The sequence below is a fragment of the Myotis myotis genome, unplaced genomic scaffold (genome assembly GCF_014108235.1).
Source record: "Myotis myotis isolate mMyoMyo1 unplaced genomic scaffold, mMyoMyo1.p scaffold_m19_p_3, whole genome shotgun sequence".
NCBI lineage: Eukaryota > Metazoa > Chordata > Mammalia > Chiroptera > Vespertilionidae > Myotis > Myotis myotis.
Window position 1 is genome coordinate 198,480,809 of NW_023416335.1, and position 26,155 is coordinate 198,506,963.

Sequence of the window (26,155 nt, forward strand, 5' to 3'; positions counted from 1 at the left end):
GTCAAACATTTAATTAACTCACCCCTGACGCCGGGCACGCCAGGCCAAACGATTTCCCGGGCCTTATATGGCCTGTGGGCCAGATGCCTCCACCCCTGTTTTAAACATGGAGATTTCTCATACCTTTGAGGATATGCGTTTGTTTTATCAGTCTCAGTAATTCCATAAAATAGGTATTAAGCAAGTTTTAAAAGCTTCTTCATTGCCTTTATTTTCCCCAAGTAGTGTTACATAAAAAGCATAATGATAAAATAAACTGATTTTTAGAATATTCAAGTTAGGGCAGGCAATGAACATGTGGATACATCTTTTCCCACTCCCACCCCAAGAATAATTTTTAGAGAGTAAAATATAAGAAGGAAATAAAACAAGATAATGGGATACAGAGAGAGCAACTTGTGAGGCAGGAGAGTGACTATCTTAGCTGGATAGTAAGGAGGTGACTTTTAATAAAGAAATTGATTTCAGAGAGAGAGGGAGGAAGAGGGACAGAGAGGAAGAAACATTGATTGGCTGCCTCCTGAATGCCCCCTACTGGGGATCAAGCCTGCAACCCAGGCATATGCCCTGACTGGGAATTGAACCTGTGACCTTTTGGTGCACAGGAAGATGCTCAACCAACTGAGCTGCACCAGCCAGGGCCAGACAGATGTTTTTTTATCCCTCCTCACCACCTGCTGACCTCCTCACCACCATATTACTGACCCCTCCAAAGGGGCAGGAGAAGAAAATGTATATTTAGATCCTCAATCATGTCAGTGATCCTCCTCTACCAATTCAGCAGTGTTTCCCCTCCTCATCTCTCAAGGGGGGAGGGGAGAACAGACTTAGAACAGAAATTGCATTTTTCCCTTTAAATTTTCTTTTTTTAAAAAAAAATGTTTCCATTTTTATAGGTAGTACATGTGATAAAAATTTTCTAAGTGTGTACAGAGACCTTTTCTTCCTACCTTCTCAGCCACTGAGTTCTCCCCAGAGGCAGCCAGTGTTTCCAGATGTGTCTGTGTCCTCCCCTAGCCATTCTATGCATGCACCAGCAAATATATGTCAGCATGTTGATAGCTATATTTGCACATGTTTTCCTCCGACACACATAGCCGTGTGACTGTTTTGAACCCTGTTTTTTCTCTTGCAGTATCTCAGAGGTTTTTTTATGTCTACAGTGAGCACCCTTAATCTTTTTACAGCTGCCTAGTATTACATTGAAATTTGTACCATCATTTATTTATCCTATTCGCCTCCTCCCCCTCCCCTGATGAATTATTGAGGTCATTTCCAGATTTTGCTGTTATAACCCACGCCATAATGAACATTCTTGTACATCTGTCACCTTGCATGTGGGTGAGTGTTTTTATAGAATAAATGTCCACAAGAGGAACTGCTGTAATGAGGATATATGCATAATTTTGATAGACCTTGTCAAGTAGCCCTCACAGAATTTGTACCAATTTGTTGCCCCGGCAGCAGTGTGTGCAAACAGCTGGGTTTCTAAGCCTGGGTGGAGCCCGGATACCTCAGAGACTGAGCACCAAGGCTTATGTTTGACAGAACAGCTTGGCTTCGGTCGCGCGCGCGCGCGTGTGTGTGTGTGTGTGTGTGTGTGTGTGTGTGTGTGTGATTTCCTTTGAAGCAAGTTGTCTTGGCTAAGTGGCTAAGAAAAAGCTTGAGAACCATGATGTAGGCAATCATCACTGTTCTTCTCTTAGCCTCCACTTTGAAAGAGTGACAGACAAAATGAGATGGCTCCACACCCTACAGGAAGATCCTTACACAGGTGGTTTGTGGAGAGAATGAATGGCTCAGATGGTAGCTTGGAAGATGGAGTGAGTGGAAAGATTTCCAGGAAGCAGGAGTAGAGGCCAAGGTAGAAGGAGATGAGATTCACATAACCTCCGTATTCTCCAAAAGGTCAGCACAGTTGAGCCATCTTTTAGGACGAGCCATGTGCCAAGCTCTGTATTAGTGCTGTGGTACAGAGATGAGCATGGCTGGTCCCTGCCTCAAGAAGCTCACACTGAGAAGTCAGGTGTGCAGGTGGACAAAGTCTATATAATATCACAGCAGTGAGAGCAATGATGACAGCTCAGAGAGCTTATTGAATGCCAGACACTGGGCTCAGCAGTGCTCATCATCTTGCCTGATTCTACAGAAACCCTATGAGAGATTACAGCAAGCCTGTCAAACTCAAAGGCTAACATGGGCCAAATAAACAAGGTTTAAGTTTATATGGGCTGCAAAAAAACCCCAAAAGCTTCAATTTTCATAGAAACGTAGGTTTATTTTGAAAAGTATAGTATAATAAAAAGATCAAGAGCAATGGTAAAATGAATGTTTTCCTCCTGACACTTGGCATCTCTTCTCTGCTACTGTCTTTCTTACTTTGGGGGGAAATCTTGTTCGCAGTGATTAGTTTCAAAACTGACTCAAGGTGAATGTCTTTAATTCTGGATCTGACAGGAGACTTATTTTCTCTCATAATTGTAAATAACTGCTCACACCATTATATTGGCTGGACCGTAAAAATATTCATGGTGGACCGCATGTGGCCCATGGGCCGTGAGGTTGACATGCTTGGATTACAGGGTTATCCCCATTTTCACAGACGAGGAAACCGAAACCCAGAGAAGTTGAGGGGTGGTCCTAATACCACCTAGGAAGTGACAAAGCCAGGGTTTCTACTGAGGCTGTCTCCCTTCTAAGTCAAAGGGAAAGCAGGAGTGATATTGGAGCTAAAAGCCCGCCTCCCTCCTTCATGAAAGGTTCTCTTCTTCCTTCATTTTATAGCCTGCCTCACTTTTTAGGGGTGAGGGTGGAGGAGTCAGGCACACCCGTGGAGGGGGATGTGCCCTGAGGTGAGGCTTAAAGGATGATGAGAAGCAAGGAAAGCATTCCAAGCAGAGCAGCTCTCGGGCTGATCCCAAGGAGAGCCCATCTCCAGGGAGGCAGGTGAGACTGCCAAGTTCAAATCCTGCCTCTGCCTCTTATTAGTTGACTGACTTCGGGCACATCACTTAGTCTCTCATTCTTCACCTGTAAGGTGAGGCTATAAAGGACTTAACTCCTGGCTTATCGTAAGGATTGAATGAGTTAACATCCAGAATGCTTAGAACAGTGGCTGGCCCAGGCTCTATAAGTTTGTTCCCGCTATAGAATCTCCAGGCTCCAGGTACAACGTATGTGTAAAGAAGAGGAAAACACACTTTTGAAGCTTGTCTGTAGCGCTTATGTTACAGAACTATTACCTGAGCTCACAACATGTCCTGTGCTAAAAAGGAGAAGGAAGCAGGAACCCATGCAATGGAGGAGGGACGTGGGCTTTTAGCCCAGAATCTTGTCAGGCATGGCCGTGCTTATCAGCTTTCCATCATCCCCTGAAATTCTGAGTCCCAATGGGCTTTTTTATTTGTCGTCTATTTCTTTATGACATTTTTATTTGGTGTTAAAATGTAATGGTCTGCCTCAAATAAGGTGGATAAACAGAGGAGGATAAAATAAAGCTAACCACATTCAAGGTAACTCTTGGTTTTCCCCTCTTCTTCTTTAATGCCTCAAAATGTTTTCGCAAAGCCCTAAAGACAATATCAGATAAATGCTGTGACTTTCACCCACGTAGCATTTATCTCTCATCCATCAAGTCACATTACCTTTTTCTGAGAACAGCATTCTGTAACAGAATCCAAGAGCAGTAAAAGTGAGAGGAAATGTGTCTTCATATTTTGTTTTTATACATTTTGTCTTCATAGTCTCTGGCCTTTCTCTCCTTTATATGTTTTCCCAAGCTGACATTCCCAATCCCATTCTCAAACCAGACCCCATGCCTGACCACCAAGGCCAGTTTTATCTCGTCCTCCCACCATTTGAACAGCTCTTGAGAATCCATCTTCTTGAAGAAAAGCATTTAATAGCCTTTTTTTCCAACATAAATCCCCATGACCCTCATTTACTGCTATTCAAAAATCTCCACCCGTACTGTGTACCAGGCACTCACTAGATTCTGGAGCCACAGAAATTATGATGATTTGGCCTTTTGTCCTGAATGAGCTCATGGTCTTGTAGGGGAGAAAGGCACACAAAAGGAGGAGGATTCTGTCCATCTCTGTCCTACGATCATGCTCATTTCTGCTATGGTTTGTCTTCCACACTGGCTTGTAAGCATCTGCTTTATTTAGCATTGTATAATCAGTTCCTTACAGACTGTCCTCAGAAAACATTTGCTGAGTAAATGAATGAAAACAAATAAGTGACAGTATAGCATGATCAATAAATTCATGTGTTTCAAGATAAGAAAAAGCTCAGCGGAGAGAGTAATGAATTCTTTTGGGGGGCAGGAGTGCAATTGGAGGAGTGGGGAGACTTGCTGGAGAGGTGTCTTCTGACCTGGATTTTGAGGGCAATCGCCACCATCATTGATATGTCTTGTGTGATGTCCAACTCATATAAAGTACCAATAAAAATTTGTTGAGTCCTTTACAATGTATGAAACAATTATACTTATAGTAGCTCTAGTTTTCTATCAACCCATTCCTGAGAGGAAAATACCTCTCTAAAGAATCAGTTCATGTGTCTAGACATGCCCTCTCTATGAGTGATTGAAGACAAGGCTGTTTCATGCTGGATTACATAGTTCTGGAAGCTCATTTATCACTTGAGTGTAGGAACCTCTCAGTAGCATAGGAATACCTACTGAAAAAAAAACCAAGGTCGTGGGGTGTGTATAGCCCTGTGGGAAAGTTTGGGGGCTGGGTGGTCCTGCAGAGGTGATTTCTAGATACTCACCTCACTCCTGATTCAGAGCTCATTACTGAACTCCTGTATCCACCACTCACGCCAGTTTCAGATAACAAATTTCCTGAAAAATCAGTATGGGGGTAAAAAGAAGGGGAGTTAAGAATAGTATACATTTTTAGTTTAATTTATCTAATGACCATACTGAGAAGAAAAACAAAACAAAACAAAAAACAAGACATGAGGCCTAGACTTGCTATTAGTTTATTATTAGGTTTCTTAATTTTGTTTAGCTCTAGCTCCTTCCTGGCATCATGATGTTAATGCTTAGGAGACTGAGAACCAAAACTACTGAGATTTGTGAGCCTCCTGCCCCTGGTGTGACCTCTGGGCTCTCTGATGCTGTTCTAGACATACCTTCTCTATGAGTGATTGAAGATACCATGTCTGAGCAACACCAAATGGTATCAAAGATTAGATCCCTCACCTCCAATGAATCCTCACCTTGTGTTTTCAATATGTGTGTGCAGCTTCATCATACACAACAAAGACACTTTCTTCAACAACGCCACGAGAAGTAGAATCGTACACCATATTTTACAAAGAATAAAGTATGAAGAAGGAAAAAACAAAATTGGTAAGTTAGTGTATTAGTATAAAAAAGCTGTATTTGATTTTGGGGGGATTGCACATTTTTTCCTGTGGCTTTATGAAGTTAATATCCATTCCAGAAATGCTCATCATTTGTGAAACCTCTGACTTTGCCCTTGATGGGCAACTCACAAGTGTAACATCTTAATAGCATCCTTAGATCTCTGTGTTCAATAGCTTGTTATCTCATTTATCTAAGATCATGAAGAAATTCTCTCAATTGAACAAATATTTATGGAATGCCCATTATGTGTCAGGCACTGGACCAGATGTTGGGGAGATGAGCACAATTCTCTCCTGAAGCTTATGTTTAAGAAGTTAAAAGCAGACAATAACGAAGTAACATGAAAAAATTTACATGGATAATGATTCAGAAATAGAATAGGAAGGGGTGGGGGTGAGTTCAAGCTGAGATGGAGTGGTCAGGGAAAGCTTCACCAAGAAGCTGAACTTTGAACTAAGACGTGACAGTGGAATGGGGGAGGGGAGGCATTGCAGACAGAGGAAAATGCAAGTGCAGAGATGAGCTTTCCCACATCAGTAAATTCTCCAGATAATCACCTCCCCCATTAAACAGCTCCCACAACTTATACTTTGTACATTATTACAAGATCTTTTCCATATTATATTACCAAATTTCCTGCCTCATTAAACAGATTATTACATTATCAGGAAGATTTGGGTGGCTTTATCCTTATCTCTGTCCCAACAGATTTTTATCAGTGGTTTGAATAATAATGAGCTATCTCAGTCAGGGTCTAATCAGGAGACAAAAATCCCACATAATTTGAGGAGGGAAAGTTTAATATAAAAAATCAGCTGTGACAGGATTGGAGGAATGGAGGATTGACCAGTAAAGAGTAAGAACTGTAAAGAGGAATAACAGGTGTTAGGAGCAGCCACCACCCTAAAAGACTCCCCCCAACAGAGCTGAGATCTATACCCTGTAGGATGGGGTGCAGCTGTGGTTCACTGGGCAGCAGAGCAGTTGGCTGGGGGCTCCAGGCCAACAGAACTCTGGGAATCTGCCCCTCCTGTACAGGAAGAAGCTGCCTGGAGGGTTCTGGGGAAGCCATTCGTTGGGAGTGTTACATCAGCAGCACTGCTCTGTGAGGCTGTTCAGGGGACTCCTGCCCTTGGGGAGGTGCCCTGTACTGCTGGCCACCATGCACTGCAGCAGCTGGGTGCCATGGAAACAATGTGTTGAAGAAGCCTGCTGAGAGGAGCACACTGGTACCAGGGAGACAAACTCCTCCCTCCTCTAGTGTCCCTCGAGGGCCTTCTGCTAACAACGTTCCACATCGTGCCATTGGGCAAAGGAGAAATATTTACAAGGTCCAGCTCCATTATTGCAAAGCCGGCAATTAAATATGTTTAGAGCAGTGGTTCTCCACCTTCTGGCCCTTTAAATACAGTTCCTCATGTTGTGACCCAACCATAAAATTATTTTCGTTGCTACTTCATAACTGTCATGTTGCTACTGTTATGAATCGTAATGTAAATATCTGATATGCAGGAAGGTCTTAGGCGACCCCTGTGAAAGGGTCGTTTGACCGCCAAAGGGGTCGTGACCCACAGGTTGAGAACCGCTGGTTTAGAGTGAAAGGGGGTGATAAATTGATAACTGGCACTTAGCCTAACCAGCCTGCCCATCAAGCTTTCAGGGGGAGTGGAGACTGGAAGGAGGCCTTTAGTATGTTAGCCATTGGAGTCAAGAGCCTAACTGAGCGCAGGGATCTGGGCATCTTGGCCAAATCCAACATGATGACATTTGAGAGTTTGTAAATGTAAAGTCTTACACTCACAGTCAGCAAAGCAGGTGCCCTGGTGCTGTGGGAGAAATGTTGCTCAACATCGGGGAAGCAACAGACTGGAGAGGCTTAGCTAAATGCAGCTCAGTGTGAGTCACTAGTACATTGAAGCTGCCAAAAATTACTTTGATCCCAAGCTGCATATATCAAAATGTAATAGGGAGAGATAGACAGTTACTTAGTCCAGATCTGAGTGTCACTGGAGTAGTGTTTTCAGTGAGTCAGTGTGGGTAGGAATGGTGACACTGAACCTGACTTAGGTGTGTCTGAACCTCAGTAGTGTAGTGGGTTAGTTAGCGCGTCCTCATATTCTCTGCAGCGTCATCCATCCTTGAGACGCATCCTCTGCATAAAGTGCTCCGGGACCATTCTAGCTTGAAGGAGTTGTCCCTCCTCTGAATTCACATGGCAGTTGTTTTTGTGTGTTTATTTGATAATTAATCACTTACAACTCTTATTACCTTGAATTATTTCTTTTCAGTGACATGAAAATTTAACCACCTAACGAGAACCACTGTGAACATTTTGGTGTGCTAAATAATGTCAATATTGCATTAATTGCTTCTTTATATTTACCCCCTATTTGTCCATGTGATTTTTGAAACAAACTTAGGATATGCTCTACTTAATTTTTATCATACTTTGTTCCCCAGTGAATATTGTTTCTTGAAAACAAGTGAAATGGTTTTGGCAGTAGCTATTCTGAATTACTTTATAAAGTGCAAATAATTTTTAAAATAATGCCTCTACTAATATTGGTATTACAATCTGAGGCACACCTCATCACTCACTGTGACACACTAGTGTGCTGAGAATCTTCATCCGAAAACTGCTTGTCTAGATAATAGGCTCCTTAATTGTAAAAGAGTTGCCTTGTTTATCTTTGTATCCTTGCCTAGCTCAGGACCTGGCATCTTGTAGAAGTGCTGTTGAACTGAACTGAAAAATCTTTTAACATGATTAATGTCTAACCATAGCATCTTTATACACTCAAAAACTGTGTATAAGGAGGCCCTACAGCAATTATTGTGCTTAATTTTTCATCTCAAAACTGAGCTGTTTTTACAACTAGTCAAGATGAAGACAAACGAAGGGCAGAGAAAGTGTTGGGTTTTTGTTTTTTTTTAATGTTCTGAAGGAACACAGGAAGTTTAATATTACCACTAGTAAGAAGTTTTCTTGCTAGTTTTCTCATTTCATGAAAAGTGGAGAGTTTTCTATTCAAAAACACCCAGAGCTTTGAAAATAAGTAATGATGAACTGGGAATTAGAAATAACCAATTACAGAATGAATTGTTAACTCTGGATCAGGCATTATGCTAAAAAACATGAAGTAAAACTGCAAAGGCTCTGTTAACCTGATGTTTCATTGTTACCTCTGGCTTCATAAATAAAAGAAACAAATCAATAACTTAATAAAACATATTTTAAAAAATAGTAGTTGTACTGGGTGAAAGAAGTACTGTATGATTCAATTCATATAAAACTTTAGAAAATGCAAACTGATTGATAGTGACCGAAAGCAGACGAATGTTTGCCTTGGAGATGGCACAGGGAGGGTGGGAGATTGCAAAGTGGCATGATGAAGCTTTGCGGGTGATGGACATGTTTATTCTCTTGATTGTGCTGATAATTTCCTGGGTGTAGACACGTCAAAGCTCCTCCGACTGCATGTTTTAAACATAGGCCATTTGTTATGTGTCAGTTACTTCAATAAAGCTGTTTTAAAAGTTAGATCCAGCCTGGCCAGCATGGCTCAGTGGTTGAACGTCAATCTATGAACCAGGAGGTCACGGTTCGATTCCCAGTCAGAGCACATGCCCGGGTTGCAGCTTGATTCCCAGTGTGGGGGCGTGCAGGAGGCAACCGATCAGTGATTCTCTCATCATTGATGTTTCTATCCCTTTCTCCCTCTCCCTTCCTCTCTGAGATCAATAAAAAACAAATATTTACATATATATATCTCCACATATTTGACACCTCTCCCCCATTTTATGGATGAGAACATGGAGGCCTGAGGACAAGAGGATTTTTCCAAAGTCACAACACTCGTCCAGTGCAGGAGAGGTAGATTTGTCCGTATTGGAAGCTTCTGGGTAAAAACAGGAGAGCTCCTGAGGGAGCATCATGTTTCAATATGATAAATCTGTCCCCTTCTCTTAGAGCATTTGTCCCTATGCCAGGAACTGTACTAGCGTCGCTGTTTTCTGTTTGAAAATTCCCAGCTCTTGATTCCAGTTTCCTAGCAACTCTGTCTCTAAACTGTTGGTGTTTCCAAGGGGGTTCCCATCCCTTTTGAAAACCTAGATGGCTTTCGTCAAAAAGTGCCCCCCTTACATTAGTCTTGAACATTGTGAGAGTTGGAACTCTGTACTAATGGGGATTGGACTTTGTGTTGTTTAGGTCTGAATCGCTTGCTTACCAATGGCTCCTATGAAGCTGCGTTCCCTCTGCACGAGGTATGTCCTGCCCCTTCTCCTTCTGTCAGTTTCTTGTTTTGCAATCAGCTTCTGGGAACAGTCATTAATTGAGTTTGTTGATGTGACATTAGTTCAGCGTGAATTTAATTTGTTCCGTAGATAATTAGGCCTCCTTGCCTTGTGACCCAGCGTAGTTTGGTTTATTTCTGTGTGTCTTTTAATGTAATTGTAAGAATACTTGAAACAGCAGCCACTCAGCGTGAGTTCAGAGGAATAGCTGAGGGACTCCAAGTCATAAAATTAAAGAGGCATTGAAAATTTCACCAGACCCAGGGGGGAGATGTTCCTGAAATACATAGTCTTTGCAACAAAGAAATGTATAGTTATTCTTTAGAGTGGGAGGAAGCCATCTTGCAAAGTCTCTGGTAACCAAAGGGTGAGAAATGGAAATTAATGGTATTGTACTTATCATTGCTCTTTTAAGGTGTATGCATTCTGATTTTTTAAAACGCACAATTCTTTTTTACTTTTTTATTTTCTCATTTACTATACACTCTTTGTCATATATTAGGACCTTTGTAAATGTAACCGTGGTTACCCTTAACTCCATTTCTCCATTAGCTTTTGAGTTATTTCACCCAGAATTCTCTTTACACGTGTAGTTTTCATTATTGATGAGAGATTATTGTCTTGCTCATAGTTTTGTGCCCCTACGCCATACTGGTCACTGTATGACAGAGAAAATACAAAGATAAATATCATGGTGCATGTCCTCTAGAACATCACAAACACCAGGGGGAAACTACTGTTAAACAATGATTTTGGGAACAATGTTAACAGTTTGCCAAGAAACAGTTTAGAGGACAGTTCCACCTGTCCCCAAATGGCAAGTCTTTTCATTTGGCTGACAGTGTTTCTTCCCTCGATTTCAGCACCAGGAGGATGTAAAAAGTGACTTAGAATTTTTAAAACCTGGTTCATTAACAAAACTAGCAGCTCTGGTCTGAGACCCTGGTTGCAGTCTGCCATGAAACACTTTTGGAATGATCCTTTAGTATCACAGAAGCAAACACGTTGACACGAAGGTTTTCTGGAGCCACACATAGGTGCCTCTGGGCTCCGAAGACACATTTCCCACCAAAACATCTCGTGGCTTCCTGGAGTTATTAGTTGCCAAGAAATAGTTTCAGTAAGTCCTGTGCCCTCCCACTGCCCAGCCCTTGCCCCTATAAGGCCAGTGTCTGAGCAATGGTAGGTGGGCAGATGTATCTGTGCAGGTGAGTGAGTGGCGGGCATGAGAGTGTCTACGGAGAAGCAGCTATGAAACCTCACCGACTAACTCAGGGCCATCTCTGTGGTTTTCCTATCTTGGTAAAGCCCTAAAAGAACATCCAAATTATTAACAGCAGCTGCAGTAATATAATTCCTCCTTTGACTTTTTGCTCTGAGTTGACCTTGATTACTTTACTTAACCTCATAACAACCTTCAGGGGCAGGAAGGGCAGATATTGGTGCCCTTGTTTCATGTTAAAAATCAAAAGGAATTTGGAGGTCTAGAGAAAGATTAGCTCACCTCTAGTCACACCGGGAGTTGGTAGTTGAGCTGAGACTATAACCCGCTTCTTGTCTCTCAGCGCTATTTACTTTCTACTAAAAAAGGACTTCTCAGGTTCAAAGGACTTCCCGATAATTACGTCCCCTCCAGGGAGTTCCTTTTCTGTTTATGGATCTAGTGTTGCCATTACCTGAACTCGGAAAGCCCCACCTCTCTGGCCCTTGGTCTCCTCATTTGTTCAATGTGAAGGTCAAATTCATTTTGAATTTTTCTGATTTTTGAGGTGATGTCCAGCGTTTACATTCCTGCGTTCTCTCAGTGATAAGGCCAGGTGACAGGTTACAGCTGTGGCTGTTTACAAGCACTCTTGACAAAGGTGGGAAAGAGAACTACTAGGTCTTGGGCATGGCCTCCTTATCAGGAAGCAAGACACCTTATTCATTCAAGTCACAGAAGAAACCTAATGAGACAGATATTATTATTGGTTCCATTATGAACTAGGAATCCAAGGCTCAGACAGTTTAAGGTTTCCTCGCTAAGAAAGCAGAACTGAATCTGAACCCAGCTCAAACCTGCATGATTCTAGCGAACACGTGCTCCTTACTACACAGGATCATCAACAAGATAATGTCTAGAGTAACTCATCACACTTCTTTCCCTTCAATAGTATGGATCCTTTTTTTTTTTCTCTCTCTCGCATCATCTCTGTTGCTACTTCTGTGTAAGAGACTAGTATTCCTGTTAACTTTCCTTGTGGCTCCTGTGGGCGTCTGCTCACGGGCAGTGGTGTTTTCATCCCAGGGAGGTTACAGAAGTAAAAACTCCATTCGAACCCACGGAGCGGAAAACCACCGACACCTGCTCTATGAGTGCTGGGCCTCCTGGGGCGTGTGGTACAAATACCAGCCTTTGGATCTTGTAAGGTGAGTTTTTAACCAGCTGTACATACAAAACTTGCACAAAATGACTAGGGCAGACTGTCTGCTGGGGTGAGAAAAAAACAAAACAGTCTGGAGTGCACAGCTCTCGCTCTAATCTGGCTTCTTCCTAGGAAGGCAACTTTCAGAGGCCATGGGTCGTTCTTGGTAAACCAGACCTCCCACTGATGAGGATGGTGTTTCCTCCAAAAAGGCCTCAGGAAAGAGCCTGTGAGATCAGCCAGGTCTCCCACATGACTCCATAGGGAGCAGGTCACCCATGTGACTCATTGACAAATTATCAGTAACAATTGTAGAGAAGTGACACTATTTATATATACTGAGTGACAAATGGAATATTAGTTACTATGACATAAGGAATACATGGTGGTGCCATTACTAATAAAATTCAGGTTTATTTTCATTTTCATTCGAAACTAATAACCTCTAAAGATGGTTTTAATACTGCAGGTCAAAAGAGTATATCAGGTTTTTAACAATTAATGATAATTGTGCAGTGAGAATGTACTTTTTTACTATTTGCCCAACTTTCTGCCATGGGAGTGTTCAGCTCTGACATCTCATTATTTATTTAGAAACTGGTTATTAAGCCTGGGTAGCTACAATCCCCACCTTGTGGATTTCTTATTAAAGAGGAAGTCATGTCTCATTTCCTCGACTAGCTGGATTTGTTTTACTTTTACAGGGGCCCTCAAAAAATGAGCCCAGAGGAAAATGAAATAATAAGACAATTCACTTTCTGTTTCACCGCCCCCCCACCCCCCCAGGCAGTCATTCTTCCTGTCAAGTGTTTATTCCTGCTGACTCAAGGACATTGATGAATTGTGTGCCACTCTTTGTGTTGGTAAAATAAATGATCCAGATGATTTGTGTGAGTGGAAAATATTTTCTGAGATGAGATCATTTTCCATTGACCAGTTTCAATACATGATAAAACAGTGGGGGGAAAACATAAAAGCAAATTCTCTTCCCAGCCACAGTTTCATATTACAGGATTTTATTGATTAAAAGTTATAGAAAGTTGCTGTAGGCAAAACATATCTTGTCCATGACAGTGTTTTGATTAAGACTTTGCAGTTTGTCAATGAGTATTAATTAACTGCCCACTGTGTTTCTAGTACCATGCTAAGTACTATTGGCAAAGACACACAGAAGCCAGTCTCTGGCTGAGAAATTCTCAGTTTCCTTCAGGGAAACAGGGCCGGCATACTTGAGACAACTATAGAACAATACAAGACTATGCACAGTTAGGCAAAATGTCTGATGGAGATGGTAAGTTTTACAATAACTCAGAAAAATGGAAAGGATGTGCCTCTGTGGAAGGCTCTGAAGAGCTGAGCCCTGGCCGAGCAGTGGGACTGGTGTTGGCCAATGCGAAGGGAGATGAAAAGTACAAGTAAGACTTGAGTAGAGTGAGGTTGTGGAGCATCTAGCAGTGGTTCTCAACCTCCCTAATGCCGCAACCCTTTAATACAGTTCCTCATGTTGTGGTGACCCCCCAACCATAAAATTATTTTCGTTGCTACTTCATAATTGTAATTTTGCTACTGTTATGAATCGTAATGTAAATATCTGATATGCTATATGTGTTTTCTGATGGTCACAACCCACAGGTTGAGAACCACTGATCTAGGGGCTCTTGTCTCTAAAATAGTTCTTGTCCCATAGATTTTGCTTCCTCCATATCTCTCGAATCGGACCACACCCAGCCTCTCCTCCGCCATGCTTCTTCCTTTCACTGTAACCTAGACTATGGCTGTTGTCCCCTACTTGGTCTCCCTTTTCCCACACTGACCCCTTCCAATCCATTCTTTTCCCTGCAGACAGAGTGATCTTTTTGGAATGTGAATCTAATCATGTCCTTGACTGTTAAAACTCTCTCATGCATTTCCATTTCTCTCAGGACAAAGATCAATGCAGTTAGCATGGTCTACAAGACCCACTGAGGCCCAAACCCCACTTACCCCATGCCCACCTCTTGTTCTCAGTGTCCCAGTCACACCACCCTTATTTTACTTTGTCCCTTCTACCACAGGACCTTTGTACATACTGTTTCCTATCTGATCACTCACCTCACCTAGCTTATTTTCACTCATCAGCACAATAGTCACCCTCTCAAAGAAGTCTTCCTTGACTGGGGTGGTCATATGGCCTTGTTATAGATGCTGATAGAATTGTATTCCTCTCCCTTTTAGCTGTTTTCCCAGTTTTGTAATTATAAACTTATTTCTGTAATTGGTCTACGTGTGTCTTCTTTATTGCCTTGAAAGCTTCATAGGAGCAAGGACCAGGCTTCTTTTTCTCACCAAAATCTTTTCAGCTCCTAGCACAGTATTTGGTACATAGTAGGTATTTTTTATTTGTTGAATGAATAAATAAATAAATATATGTGCATATAAAAAGGCATGTTGGAAAAGCCTTCTGGGAGTGGAAAGTTTCTGTTGGGACACTGTGGAAGGTGGAATAAATAAATAATCCCATGCTCTTAGGAGCCATTGGACATTCTAAAAGGAAAGCAGCAGTCAGTATTTAAAAACAGATGGTCAGCAACACTTGTTTAGAATAAAATAAAAAACTAGAATATTCTTATGTTGGGCTAAGAAATAATTACCTTCAAAGTCATGAAATATAGCAGTTGAAAGGCACAGAAAGCACAATTTGGTTTGTATTCTAATACAAGTTGATCATATTATTGATATCTATACTAATAAAAGGGTAATATGCTAATTAGACTGGATGTCTTCCAGACATCCTTCCGGACAAAGTCACAGTGGCGGGGGCCGAGGCAGAGGCAGTTAGGGGCAATCAGGCCAGCAGGGGAGAGGAGTTAGGGGCAATCAGCCTGGCAGGGGAGAGCAGTTAGGGCCGATCAGGCAGGCAGGCAGAGAGGTTAGGGGCGTTCAGGCAGGCCGAGTGGTTAGAGGCGATCAAGCAGGCAGGCAGGTGATCAGTTAGGAGCCAGCAGTCCCAGATTGTGAGAGGGATGTCTGACTGCCTGGGATCGAGCCTAAACCGGCAGTTAGACATCCCCCGAGGGGTCCCAGATTGGAGAGGGTGCAGGCCAGGCTGAGGGATGACACCCCACATGCACAAATTTTGTGCACCGGCCTCTAGTTTAAGAAATTAAAACCAAGAAATATCCTGGACATTTTCAAACATCATAGACCACAGCGCACTAAAGCAGGCTGGTTAGCCTCAAAAATATTTATATAGGTAGATATCGAAGCCTGTGAAAGTCACCGCTTAGAAGGGAAGGTTGCTCTAAGTGTCTACTCATGTTTAATCTCAGTAATGAGAGTTTTCTTTTCTGTCCAATATCTTATGGTTCTAGCATTTTCAATGTCTGATAAAGCTACAAAATATTGAAAGAGATGTTTAAAGTTTTTCACAATAAGTTGATTTACTATTTTTAAAGAAATTTATAATGATAATACATACATTACACATAAACGCAAACCCAGAAATGGCAAAAACTGAGGCGCTGGCAATGACTCTTCAAATTCTGGCTTTGTATTAATAAGTGTTATAGCTTCCTGAATGTTATCTCAGAGCAAGTTGTGTATGTTCTTTTATAAAAGGGTGCATTCTCTTTCTGATATTTAGTAGGAGGGGGAGAAATTTAAGCCCAGAGCCTAGATGGGATCAAATGTTCCATTCCCTTGGCTTACCTGGTCTACATGTTTATCTGCAAGGCAACCACAAAGTGCAAGACTGAGCAAAGTGTTCTAATGCCTAACCCTAAGATATAACCTGTAAGGCTGTTGTGTCTTAAACAGGCGGTACTTTGGAGAGAAGATTGGGCTGTATTTTGCCTGGTTGGGCTGGTACACCGGCATGCTCTTCCCAGCTGCCTTCATTGGACTGTTTGTCTTTTTATATGGAGTCATTACCCTGGATCACTGCCAAGTCAGGTACGGAGCGTGGGGGAGCCTGCCTTTGCTTCTATTTAAAGATGCTGTTTGTGCTTTGGGCCCAAACCATGGGCCCTCTTAGGTTTTTCTTCTGACTTCCTTCTCAATCTCTTCTGGAAAAATGCAAAAGGCTCCATTTACGAAGTCTCACCATCCATTGCCCTCGCTGCTGTGGTCTTCAGCTAGCAAGGAAGCAAAGTTTGCATTTCTGGACATATATGCCATGATTTGTCCACAGAACAAGTCACTTTCATTCACTGGCTGAAATGGACTTTTTCTAGCTTTTTCACTTTTTTTCTTTCTGCTAACCCTGCAAAATGGTGGGTTAACAGTAATTTTGTATGGATTCTGTGTTTTTACAAGGACCTTTTAAACCTAAACTAGAAAGACATCTCACCCACATGCTGGGGCCTTCCAAATGATTCAGTGTTGATGATTATCTTGGCTCTCTCACCAAAACAGAGTTTAAAGTATTCATGGAGATCTTATTGAAAGGCTGGGAAATACTCTTAAATAATACATGTGCCTTTTAGAAGTGATTGCAAGAATAAAAGTGATTGGCCCTGACCTGTGTGGCTCAGTTGGTTGGAGCATCGTCCTGTATACTAAGGGGTGACAGGTTTGATCCCTGGTCAGGGTGCATGAGGGAGGCAACCAATCAATGTTTCTCTCTCACATCAATGTTGTTATCTTTCTCTATCCCTTCCTCTCCAACACTCCCCCCCCCAAAAAAAAAATTAAAAAATTTAAGTGATTGTGTGGCCATCCTGCCTACAAACATTTTACTTTCTGGTAAAATTGTTACCTAGATGTAGCTTTCTACCAGAACTAATTCCTAATATTTTAATTTATTTCTCCATTTTTAGTAGTAACTTATGCATATAGAAATCTCGACAGGTGCTTTTAGGTATCTCATTGTTCCCATAATCCAGTGTGAAATGGCTTCAAACCTGTGCAGTGTTAGAAATGACTTCTGCATAATTTGGAGTATGACAACCAGTGTTTTGCTTTATGTATTTTTCTGAGTTTAACTTACTAATATGTAAAGCCAAGAAATAGCCCCATAAATAGATAGGTGTATCAAATTATCAAATTGTGCAGAAACTTGTTTATATTAATAACAGATAAGGCTAAGAAGCTTTGAAGATTAAAAATATAATCTGCTGGATCTTGTTTACTGGTTGAATGTTCTCATGAAATTGGAGGGAGGAAATGCTCTGATGTCATCAAAAAGCAGTGCTTTCTGTTCTCTTTTCCAGTAAAGAAGTCTGCCAAGCTACAGATATCATCATGTGTCCTGTGTGCGATAAATACTGTCCATTCATGAGGCTGTCAGACAGCTGTGTTTATGCCAAGGTAATTTCAACTATGCAGCATTTCAGGTGGATTGAAAGTTACATACACTTTCCTGAGGAACGGAGGCTAACTCTATTCTCTCTGTCATTTCTGGTCTTTGGTTCTCAAGCTTATGTTGTAGCATAGACCTACCTCCATCATTCAGTGTTCTAATTCAAATATCTTTGCACCATGTATAATGTATATATGTATTTAATGTATTGGTTCTATTCATCATCACAAGAAACTGCAGCATGCAGAGTGCAAAAGAGCACGGTTGTTAGATTCAGAGAAAGACTCAAATCTCGACTCATTTCTTACCACTTGTCAGTCAAAGAACAAAGTTATTTGACCTCTCTGAGCCTGTTTTCTCCTTTGTAAAATTCAGAACATGATACTTGTTTCACACAATTATTGTAAGAAATGAGATAAGATGTATACTGAGCAAAGTGCTTGGCAAATGATAATATATCAGTATATGAGAGAAGCCATCATTTTCCTCTTCTTCATCGTCATTATTGTCAAAAAGACAATAATTCTGAGGCTAGTTCAGCTATTTTTACCTCCTTGACCCTGCACAGGTACAGCCTTTTTGAGGCTGAGCTTCTCATATCTGAAATGCACACCTGCCCTCTCTGCCCCTCTCATGTCATGTCATGAGGACCAAGGAAGATAGCACATGTGAAAGCGTTTTGAAACAAAGAAAACATATAGCACCATTACGTCTATATGTTTCTTTGTTTCTTTTATAGGTTATTGCATCTCCCTTTCTTATGTTATACCTTATTACTTTATTAAAAGTTTAGATATAGTAATCAAATTCCTGTAGTGTTTTACTGAGGGGCGGTGTCACTAATGTGTAGCAATAGCTCAAGGATGGGCTGGTGATGATTTTTCCAAGACCCCCTGCCTATCACCTTGCCCAGATTCCAGACATGAAAGGGTTGGCAGATTTTATTGAACCTCTGTGATCACTGCAGCTTGGATCTATCTGATTATGCTGTTGGCATTGCAGAGTTTTGTTCCTTATAAATGAGAGAACATTTGATAGGCAGCCAGGAGCCCGCCCATCCATGATGCCGTTAGCACTGCAGGTGGCCAGTCAGTGTGGAGCCTGAACCACAGCAGCCAGCTGTGATTTTAAAAAGATTTGGACTCTTGGTATGTGCATCAAATAGCCCAAAAAAGCACAAAATACTCCCTACCTTTGGAGAGCATACAAATAGAACTGAGTTGATGAGGACAGATTTAACTGAGTGAGCTAGGGAAATATAGATTTCAATGAGGAGCAAAAGAAGTTTGTCAGTAATTTAATTTCTGTTTATTGATTGACAGTTAAGCCTGAATGATTTGAGTACAAAAATCCTGCTTTGGGGGAATTTCAGAAACTCAGTCTGCTGTTGTTGTTTTGGGGTATATGTTTATTTGGGGGGGTTTATGTGGAAAAGCATTCCTTGCATGGAGTTCTCTCTTTAGGAGATCCAAGATAATTCCTTTAAAAGAATCGTCATGTTTGTAGTGCTCAGATTTTATAGGGGTTTCTTTGGGCAGTTATCTTACTGAATATAATATCTAGAACAATAATTTTATAATAATAGCTAGGCTATAGCTATAAAAATAGCTAGGCAACCTACATTTATTCTTTCTAATTCTCATAGCAATTTCAAGGTTGATATTATTATTCCCATTTAACTCGGGATGCAGAGAGGCAAAAATTACTCATCCACGATCACACAGCAGTAAGTGACTGTGCCTTAGTTTATCCGACTACAAAGCACGCCATTCTTCCATACTGAGTCACTAGATTTTTAGATTACGGATTTTAAGTTTACTCTTGCCTCAAAACTTAGTAAAATGAAGGCCTAAAAAGCCTCCAAATGATGAATTGAAGTTGTCCAGATTTTCATTTAGAAAAACTTATCAGAAATGCTAGACTGATTTCCTGGGACTGAGGACATAGGAATCAAATCGGAGCCCATATCCAGTTTAATCAATGGCTGCTCTGTTGATCGGGAATGTTTTCTTCTCAACCCTTATATTTGTAAGGTTCAGCCACCAGCTCTAACTGATTTACGCAGAAAGGGACACATTGGCTCATGGCCCTGGAAAAAAACACTGGAATAGTTGCCATTATCTGAGCACAAGGGCTCAGCGACTAGAACTGGTCCTCCAGGCCCCCAAGTGTTGCTCTCTTGCCACTTGTCTACATGATCATTCTGCAGACAGGTTCACATCACAGGATGGGGATGGTGGCTGCTGACCACCATAGCTCCAGGCTTACATTTTCCTGCCTTTATCTCTTTAAGTGTATTTTTGTACTTATTTTAAATTCTTTGTCTGCTGTTACAGAATATCTGTTTCCGAAGGTAGATGTTGCCTAGTTTCTCAGGGTCTTTGTTTGGTTTTGTGTTTTGCTAGTTCCCAGAATCTACTATCTTGCTTCTCTAGGGTTGACTGTGGCAGAGGGAGCCGTCAGCTTATGCTACCTTACCATCTTAGTAGGAACCAGATGTCCCTGTTAACTCGCCAACCTTCCTGACTCACATATTCACTGCAGCAGAAAAAGGTCTCTCTCCAAATGTGTGCACACCAGTCCCGGGAAGGACTCAGGGTAGTTCTGTTGGAGCTGTGTGCCCTCTAGTGACCTGATAAGAGAGTCCTGTTACCTGGAGAAGGGAGGGAAAGATGACCTGAGTAACTGGCAGTAACAACGATCCCAATCCCATTCCAGAATCTACACTGATGGTGCCAGCTACAATGTCTACCAACTCCCAGGGAATGCCCTAGTGCTGAGCACACACCACCCACAAGCCACTGGGACTCTTGGGCTTGATTTGATGCCAGGTGCCCAATATGCAGCTTACCACTACCCCTGGCATATGAAATAAATTCGCTTTAGACTTTTATCTCACTTTCGATGTTTGAATGTTGCCTTCTCTCCTAATGTTCAAAAGAGAGAGAGGGGGGGAAAGCATAAACTTTTGGAAGTATTTGAATATTTCATACTCTGGTGTAGCAGAATAAGATCTGTTTATGCTTTGCACATTCTCTGAGGGACAATAAAGTATGCTTTATAGCAAGCTATAAAGCACCAAAAAAAAAAGTTATCCTTTATGAATATATCAGTCATCATTTCAATTTGGCATGATATTGGTGTGATTTATCCTGGAGGCAGAAATGAGCCTGGCAGTTTTGCAGCAAGAATATTTTTGCTTTCTGCGGTGGGTGTGCGATAGAATATATTATTCTAACAATAAAGTACTTGCTAGCTGTGTTTGTTATGTGTGCTAGGCAAATATAGTGATTACCCAAGGCTTTCATACAGATGGAAGTGGATCTTGTTAATGCTCTACTTTCTCCTCTTCATAATGCTGAAACCCAGAGGGCAGCCCAGAAAATGTTTGCTCAAAGCTACACAAAATAGCGATGTTTTCAAAGTGAATGAATGAGGCATTAAAAACAGTGCTTGGGAAATCAGAAACCTTTAAAGTAGCAACAATAATACCTCTTAAATATATCCAAATACATATGTGCACATATATTAGTTTTTATAGTGCACAAAAGGAAATCCTTAGTAGCACTATTAGGGCTGCTGATAAATGTTCAGCTAGCTGAGACTCACCTAAAGGGAACAAGTTCTCGCTTCCATTCATGGTCAGAGGAATTCCCTTCTTGATTATGATCCAAAAGGAATATCTTCCAAAGAAACCTGGCAAAAGTCATTGCATCATCATAGCTATTTTTACAGAACTAGAAAAAAATGTGAATTGGAATATAGCATATGGGAAGTTAGCTTAACTGTGATTCATAATGTCCCCAGGTCACCCACCTTTTTGACAATGGAGCCACTGTCTTCTTTGCTGTGTTCATGGCAGTCTGGGGTAAGTGTTCCACATCCATGGAACTTGAGTTCCCCTCATATGCTCTCTGATACGTTCCTTTAGAAATCTGACTTTGGCCCAGCTGTTGTGGATTGGTGGTTGAGCATTGACCTATGAACCAGGAGGTCATGGTTCAATTCCCAGTCAGGGCCCATGTCTGAGTTGCAGGCTCAATCCCCAGTTTGGAGTATGCAGAAGGCAGCCAGTTAATGATTCTCTCTCATCATTGATGTTTTTATCTCTCTCTCCCTCTCCCTTCCTCTCTGAAATTAATAAAAATATATTTTAAAAAAAACACAGAATCTGACTTTGGATTTTGAAAGGAAGAAGCTGGAGTAAATTCAGTTGCCTGTTCTATTAGACACAAGCTGATAAATAATTCATGTGGCTTATTTAAAAAGTGATGCTGTAAAGAAGAAACATGCCTGCTTTCCCTTAAACCTTCAACAATTACATAGCATTCCATATTTTGAGTAAATTTGCCTTCTGTTGGAGATAAAACAGAAAGATATGATGAGATCCAAATACCCATCTCAGGATGATATAGGATTTTCGATTGTGTGTGGGATCTTTTAATTAGGCTAATGTAACCACGTCTGGTTTGCTTCCAATTCTGGTCAAAATGACCCTCTATAAACAAAAGCTACTTAAAAGGCTGGATCGAGTCTTTTTATGTAACTTCAAGCCATAATAATGAGGTATGATGGACCATTCACTTAAAGAATAAATCCAAAGTTATTAACCCACTTCTTTGTAAAATGAGTCTCATTTTATTGGGTTATCTTCTCAGTCAAATAATTATAAGCTTTAAGTTAATAGTAGAGAAAATATCCCGGACAAATTCATTGTGAACAATGAATGGTGGTTACCTTTGACGAGCAGAATTCGTGGAAGGGTAAGTGTGAACAGTGACAAGAGACAGCATTTTTACACTATATATTTTCAGTTTGATTTGAATTTTTTTCAATGATTATGTATTTTTTTCTAGAATTTTAATACCAAATGTGAATTTGGATGTTACCAAACTCCACTAACTCGAGGCTTAGGCTCATGTTGTTCCTTCTGTCTGGAATGAATATCAGCATCTTCCCCATCTTTCTGGGCCCAGCTGAAATGTCATCTGCTCCAGCCAGAAGATGTCTTTCTTCTTTGAACTTTCATAGCCTTTGGTTCATATCATTTTAGTGGAACTTGTAATCATATTCATATATAATTTATCTTCCTCAAGGACCATTATTATCACAGGAGAACTCATACATTTCTTTTAAGACAGAGAGATTCATATTGGATGGATGGATGGATGGATGGATGGATGGATGGATGGATGGAAAACAGAAAAGAGAGAAGGGAAAGAGAAGAAAAATGCCAAAAGGATTTATGAGATGAAAGTGTTTAAATAATCTTTGATGAGTAGAAATATAAAGCCCTGTTCTCTTGAGGATGGCCTACCTAGAGATCTTCAAAGGAAAATTGTCCCACCCATCACAGCTTTGTTGAAGAGACATATTTTTATTTCTGTGACTTCAGCCCCTTTCAGCCAGTGGGTATTTGACCCAAGATCAGCCAAACCCTAGGTTGGTGAATGGCCTAGGAGAAGACCTGACATTCCTCATTCTCATGAATGTGAGGTGGGAAATGCAGATAGAGACAGGAAGTTAGCAGTAGGAACTGACAGGGAAGGATGCAGAAAGGGTATAGAGGAGGAAGAGAGAGATTGAGATTTGACCATCAGGGAGAAGTAGGGATCAGGAGGAATTATGAGAAGGCTGAAGTTAAGAGAAATCAGAACCTACAGACAAGCAATAAAGAGCTAGTGAAAAAGATATAGAATATAGGTGCAGAAGCCAACTGGTGGCCAACTGAAAGAAAATGTGGAACAATCCCCCAGAGAGAAGCAAAGAGTGTAGCCAAGCCATCTTATTGGTGGGTATCAGCGTGAAGACCAGAGTCTCTTGTGACTAGGGTGTCTCAAGCTGCTGGCTTCTGTACACTGTCTCTGAATAGGCCCAGTCTTTGATTCCCATACAATTCCTGCCTCCCTTGGTGGGCCTTGCAGAAAGCCTTCACTATTTGTGTGTGTCTGTCCCTCACAAACAAAGGAAGCCAATCATTAACAGAGTTTTGGTTACTGGACTGAGCTCTCAGATCAAGAATGTGTATTTGATTTTCCTAGACCATATTATTATCAGTAACCATGATCAGGAAGTATAATAAGCCATCCACTGCTTAACCTTTGCCATGATTACATGTAAGGAGACTTTAAAAATATATACTTACTCTTAAGTCAGTGATTCCCAAACTCTTTCAAGTCACAGCACACATAGAAAATGATAATATTTTAACAATATACTGATGCATGTGAAGGAGCCTGCTCAGGGCCTAGGATAATACTCCTGAAAGACCCTAGCCCCAGCCACCCTGAGGACCAAAGGGATTATTATCTCTTGCAGGTCTATAGTCCATTCCTGTCATACCCATTGGGAAGCACTGCTTTGGGCTACTCGTCTACTGCATAATGAGTTAATGCTTCTGTAGAGAGAAATGTATTCTGGAAGAATTCACATACAAAACTTCCTTACCCACTTTAATGTTTCACCCATTTTAGATATACTTTGACTGAAATCATGTTTTCTGAGACTATATATAGGAGTGAAGTTCTGGTATAATGACATTTGTCTATAAAACAGAGGTTCTCATCTCCACCCCTCACCGAATACCACCGTTACAAAGGCGATTGTGTCCCTTTCTTGCAAGTTGGAATGTCTTATGCTGGGCATAATAAATAGATTTGATTTTATCCTGCCAATCTCAACTGATTGATTGGTGGTGATTACCTGTAGGATGGAGTTGGGAAGCTTCTGAGGATGGAAGTAGGTGGATTGGAGGTTTGACAGTCCTTGTACCTTGGAGGGTACTCAGTAAGACTCTGGTAGATGTTTTGTAATAACCCTTGGGCACAAGGGAACATTTTAGGTTCATTCCAGGCAGTGTAAACCTGGAATAATTCATCCTCTGAATTGCTTTGTTTTAGTTGAAAATTTATTGCTTAAATCTTATATTGTTCCCAGAAAAATAATGAGAAAAAGAATGATTTACACCAGGTGTTTCTTTATAGATAGGGCTATGCCTTCTGTAGAAATCTGGAATGGGAGGCAATAATAACAATTATAATAATAATATACACTATTGAGGGCTTATTATGTTCTGGACACTGTGTTAAGCATTGTACAGTATCATCTCAGTTAATCTTTGTAGCAACCTTTGAAGAAAGTACTAGTACTGTTGTTATCCCCGTGTGATAGATGAGGAAACTAAGGCAGTAGCTAGAAAGTGGCAAAGCCAAGACTTCAACACGCAAGTCTCAGCTCCCACAGTCTACGCCCAGGATCAGATATTCTGTGTAACATGTGAACTTTCAGATAAAAGACTATTATGCTCACCCTGAGCCGCATTTATACTGCATTGCAATGGTATGTTCCATAAAAGTGTGTCAGTCCTAATGGAGCCCAGTTTAATGGTCTCAGGATCATTCTTTTTTTAAAAAATATATTTTTATTGATTTTAGAGAGAGGAGAAAACAGGCAGATAAAGAGATAAAAACATCAATGAGAGAAACATCAATCAGCTGCCTCCTACATGTCCCCTACTGGGGATCAAGCCTGCATACTAGGCATGTGCCTGACCAGGAATCAAACTATGACCTCTTGGTTCATAGGTTGACACTCAACCACTGAGCCACCCTGGCCAGGCAGGATCATTCTTTATGATTAACAAGTTGCGACATTTAAGAAAAGAAACTTTATTTTTGAGAAATTGCTCCATATGAAGATATTGAGAACAGATGTAAGTGGTTTACTAGACCTGGGAAAACATGGGGTGATATGCTTGTTTTGTTGCCTTTTGCTTTGTGTATTCACTAGAGACACAATAAGGCCCGTTTGGAAACAGTCTGTAGCAGCTGGGAAGGCCTTTGTGTGGAGCTAGAACTCCACTATCATTGTTCATATTCACAGGTCTGTGGTAGCAGGGCCTCCTGGGGACCCTGGAGGTATACTAGGAGCCCAGGGCTCTGGGTTTGAGCCAAGTGGTTCTTTCCTCTGTGCTCATTTTTGTTCAGAAAGATTCAAGGGACAAACCAATTATGGCCGGAATTGGCTTTTCTCCCTAGGGAAATAAATGAGTCATTAGGGAGCTAGATGCTGGTGGAGACTTATCAGCAAGCAGATTATTCCCCTCTGTTCTTCATTTACTAGTATGTTTTTCCTCTCCTTCCTGTTTTTTCCTACTTTAAGTGTTGACCAAAATTAAATTATTCATAGTAAACAAATCAAGGTTCTTAGAGCTCTCTGATCAATAACAAGATTGTGGTTCTTTTTATGCAAATTCAAAGATTCTGATCCTGTCAGTAATTTGTGAATGAAGTATGTCTCAGTTTTTGAAAATAATTTTTTTTGTTAATCCTCACCCAAGGATATTTTTCCATTGATTTTTAGAGAGAGTGGAAAGGCAGGGGAAAGACAAAGAGAGAGAAACATAGATGTGAGAGAGACATATCCATCAGTTGCCTCACGCATGCGCCCTGACCAGGGCTGCGGATGGAGTTTGCAACTGAGGTACGGGCCCTTGACTGGAATCGAACCTGGGACCCCTCAGTACGTGGGCTGACGCTCTATCCACTGAGCCAAACCGGCTAGGGCTGAAAATAAATTTTATAATAATTGGCCTTTTATTTCTAGATATTTGCACTACTTTATCTTTTGTAATCTTATTTCTATGCTGAGTGCCATGAGTCATCCTCATGAGTCATCAAACCTGGAGGTGGCCTTGGGGACCCCCAACACAACCAGACTCCCAAGAAGGATGCCAGTGGAAAATGGCCACTCAGCACTGGCATTTTTATTAATCTCCACAGACATCCATTTATCTTA

General features: G+C 41.1%; 1 protein-coding gene across 1 annotated transcript in view; it reads left to right on the forward strand.

The window, feature by feature from the left end:
- The window catches only part of ANO4 (anoctamin 4), a 257,465-nt gene that overhangs the window by 182,067 nt on the left and 49,243 nt on the right, over positions 1 to 26,155 (forward strand). The window contains exons 9-14 of the mRNA XM_036301477.1: positions 5,256 to 5,362; positions 9,591 to 9,646; positions 11,964 to 12,085; positions 15,877 to 16,011; positions 17,271 to 17,367; positions 21,167 to 21,227. Coding sequence (XP_036157370.1) covers positions 5,256 to 5,362; positions 9,591 to 9,646; positions 11,964 to 12,085; positions 15,877 to 16,011; positions 17,271 to 17,367; positions 21,167 to 21,227 — 578 coding nt within the window. The remainder of the gene's footprint in view (positions 1 to 5,255; positions 5,363 to 9,590; positions 9,647 to 11,963; positions 12,086 to 15,876; positions 16,012 to 17,270; positions 17,368 to 21,166; positions 21,228 to 26,155) is intronic.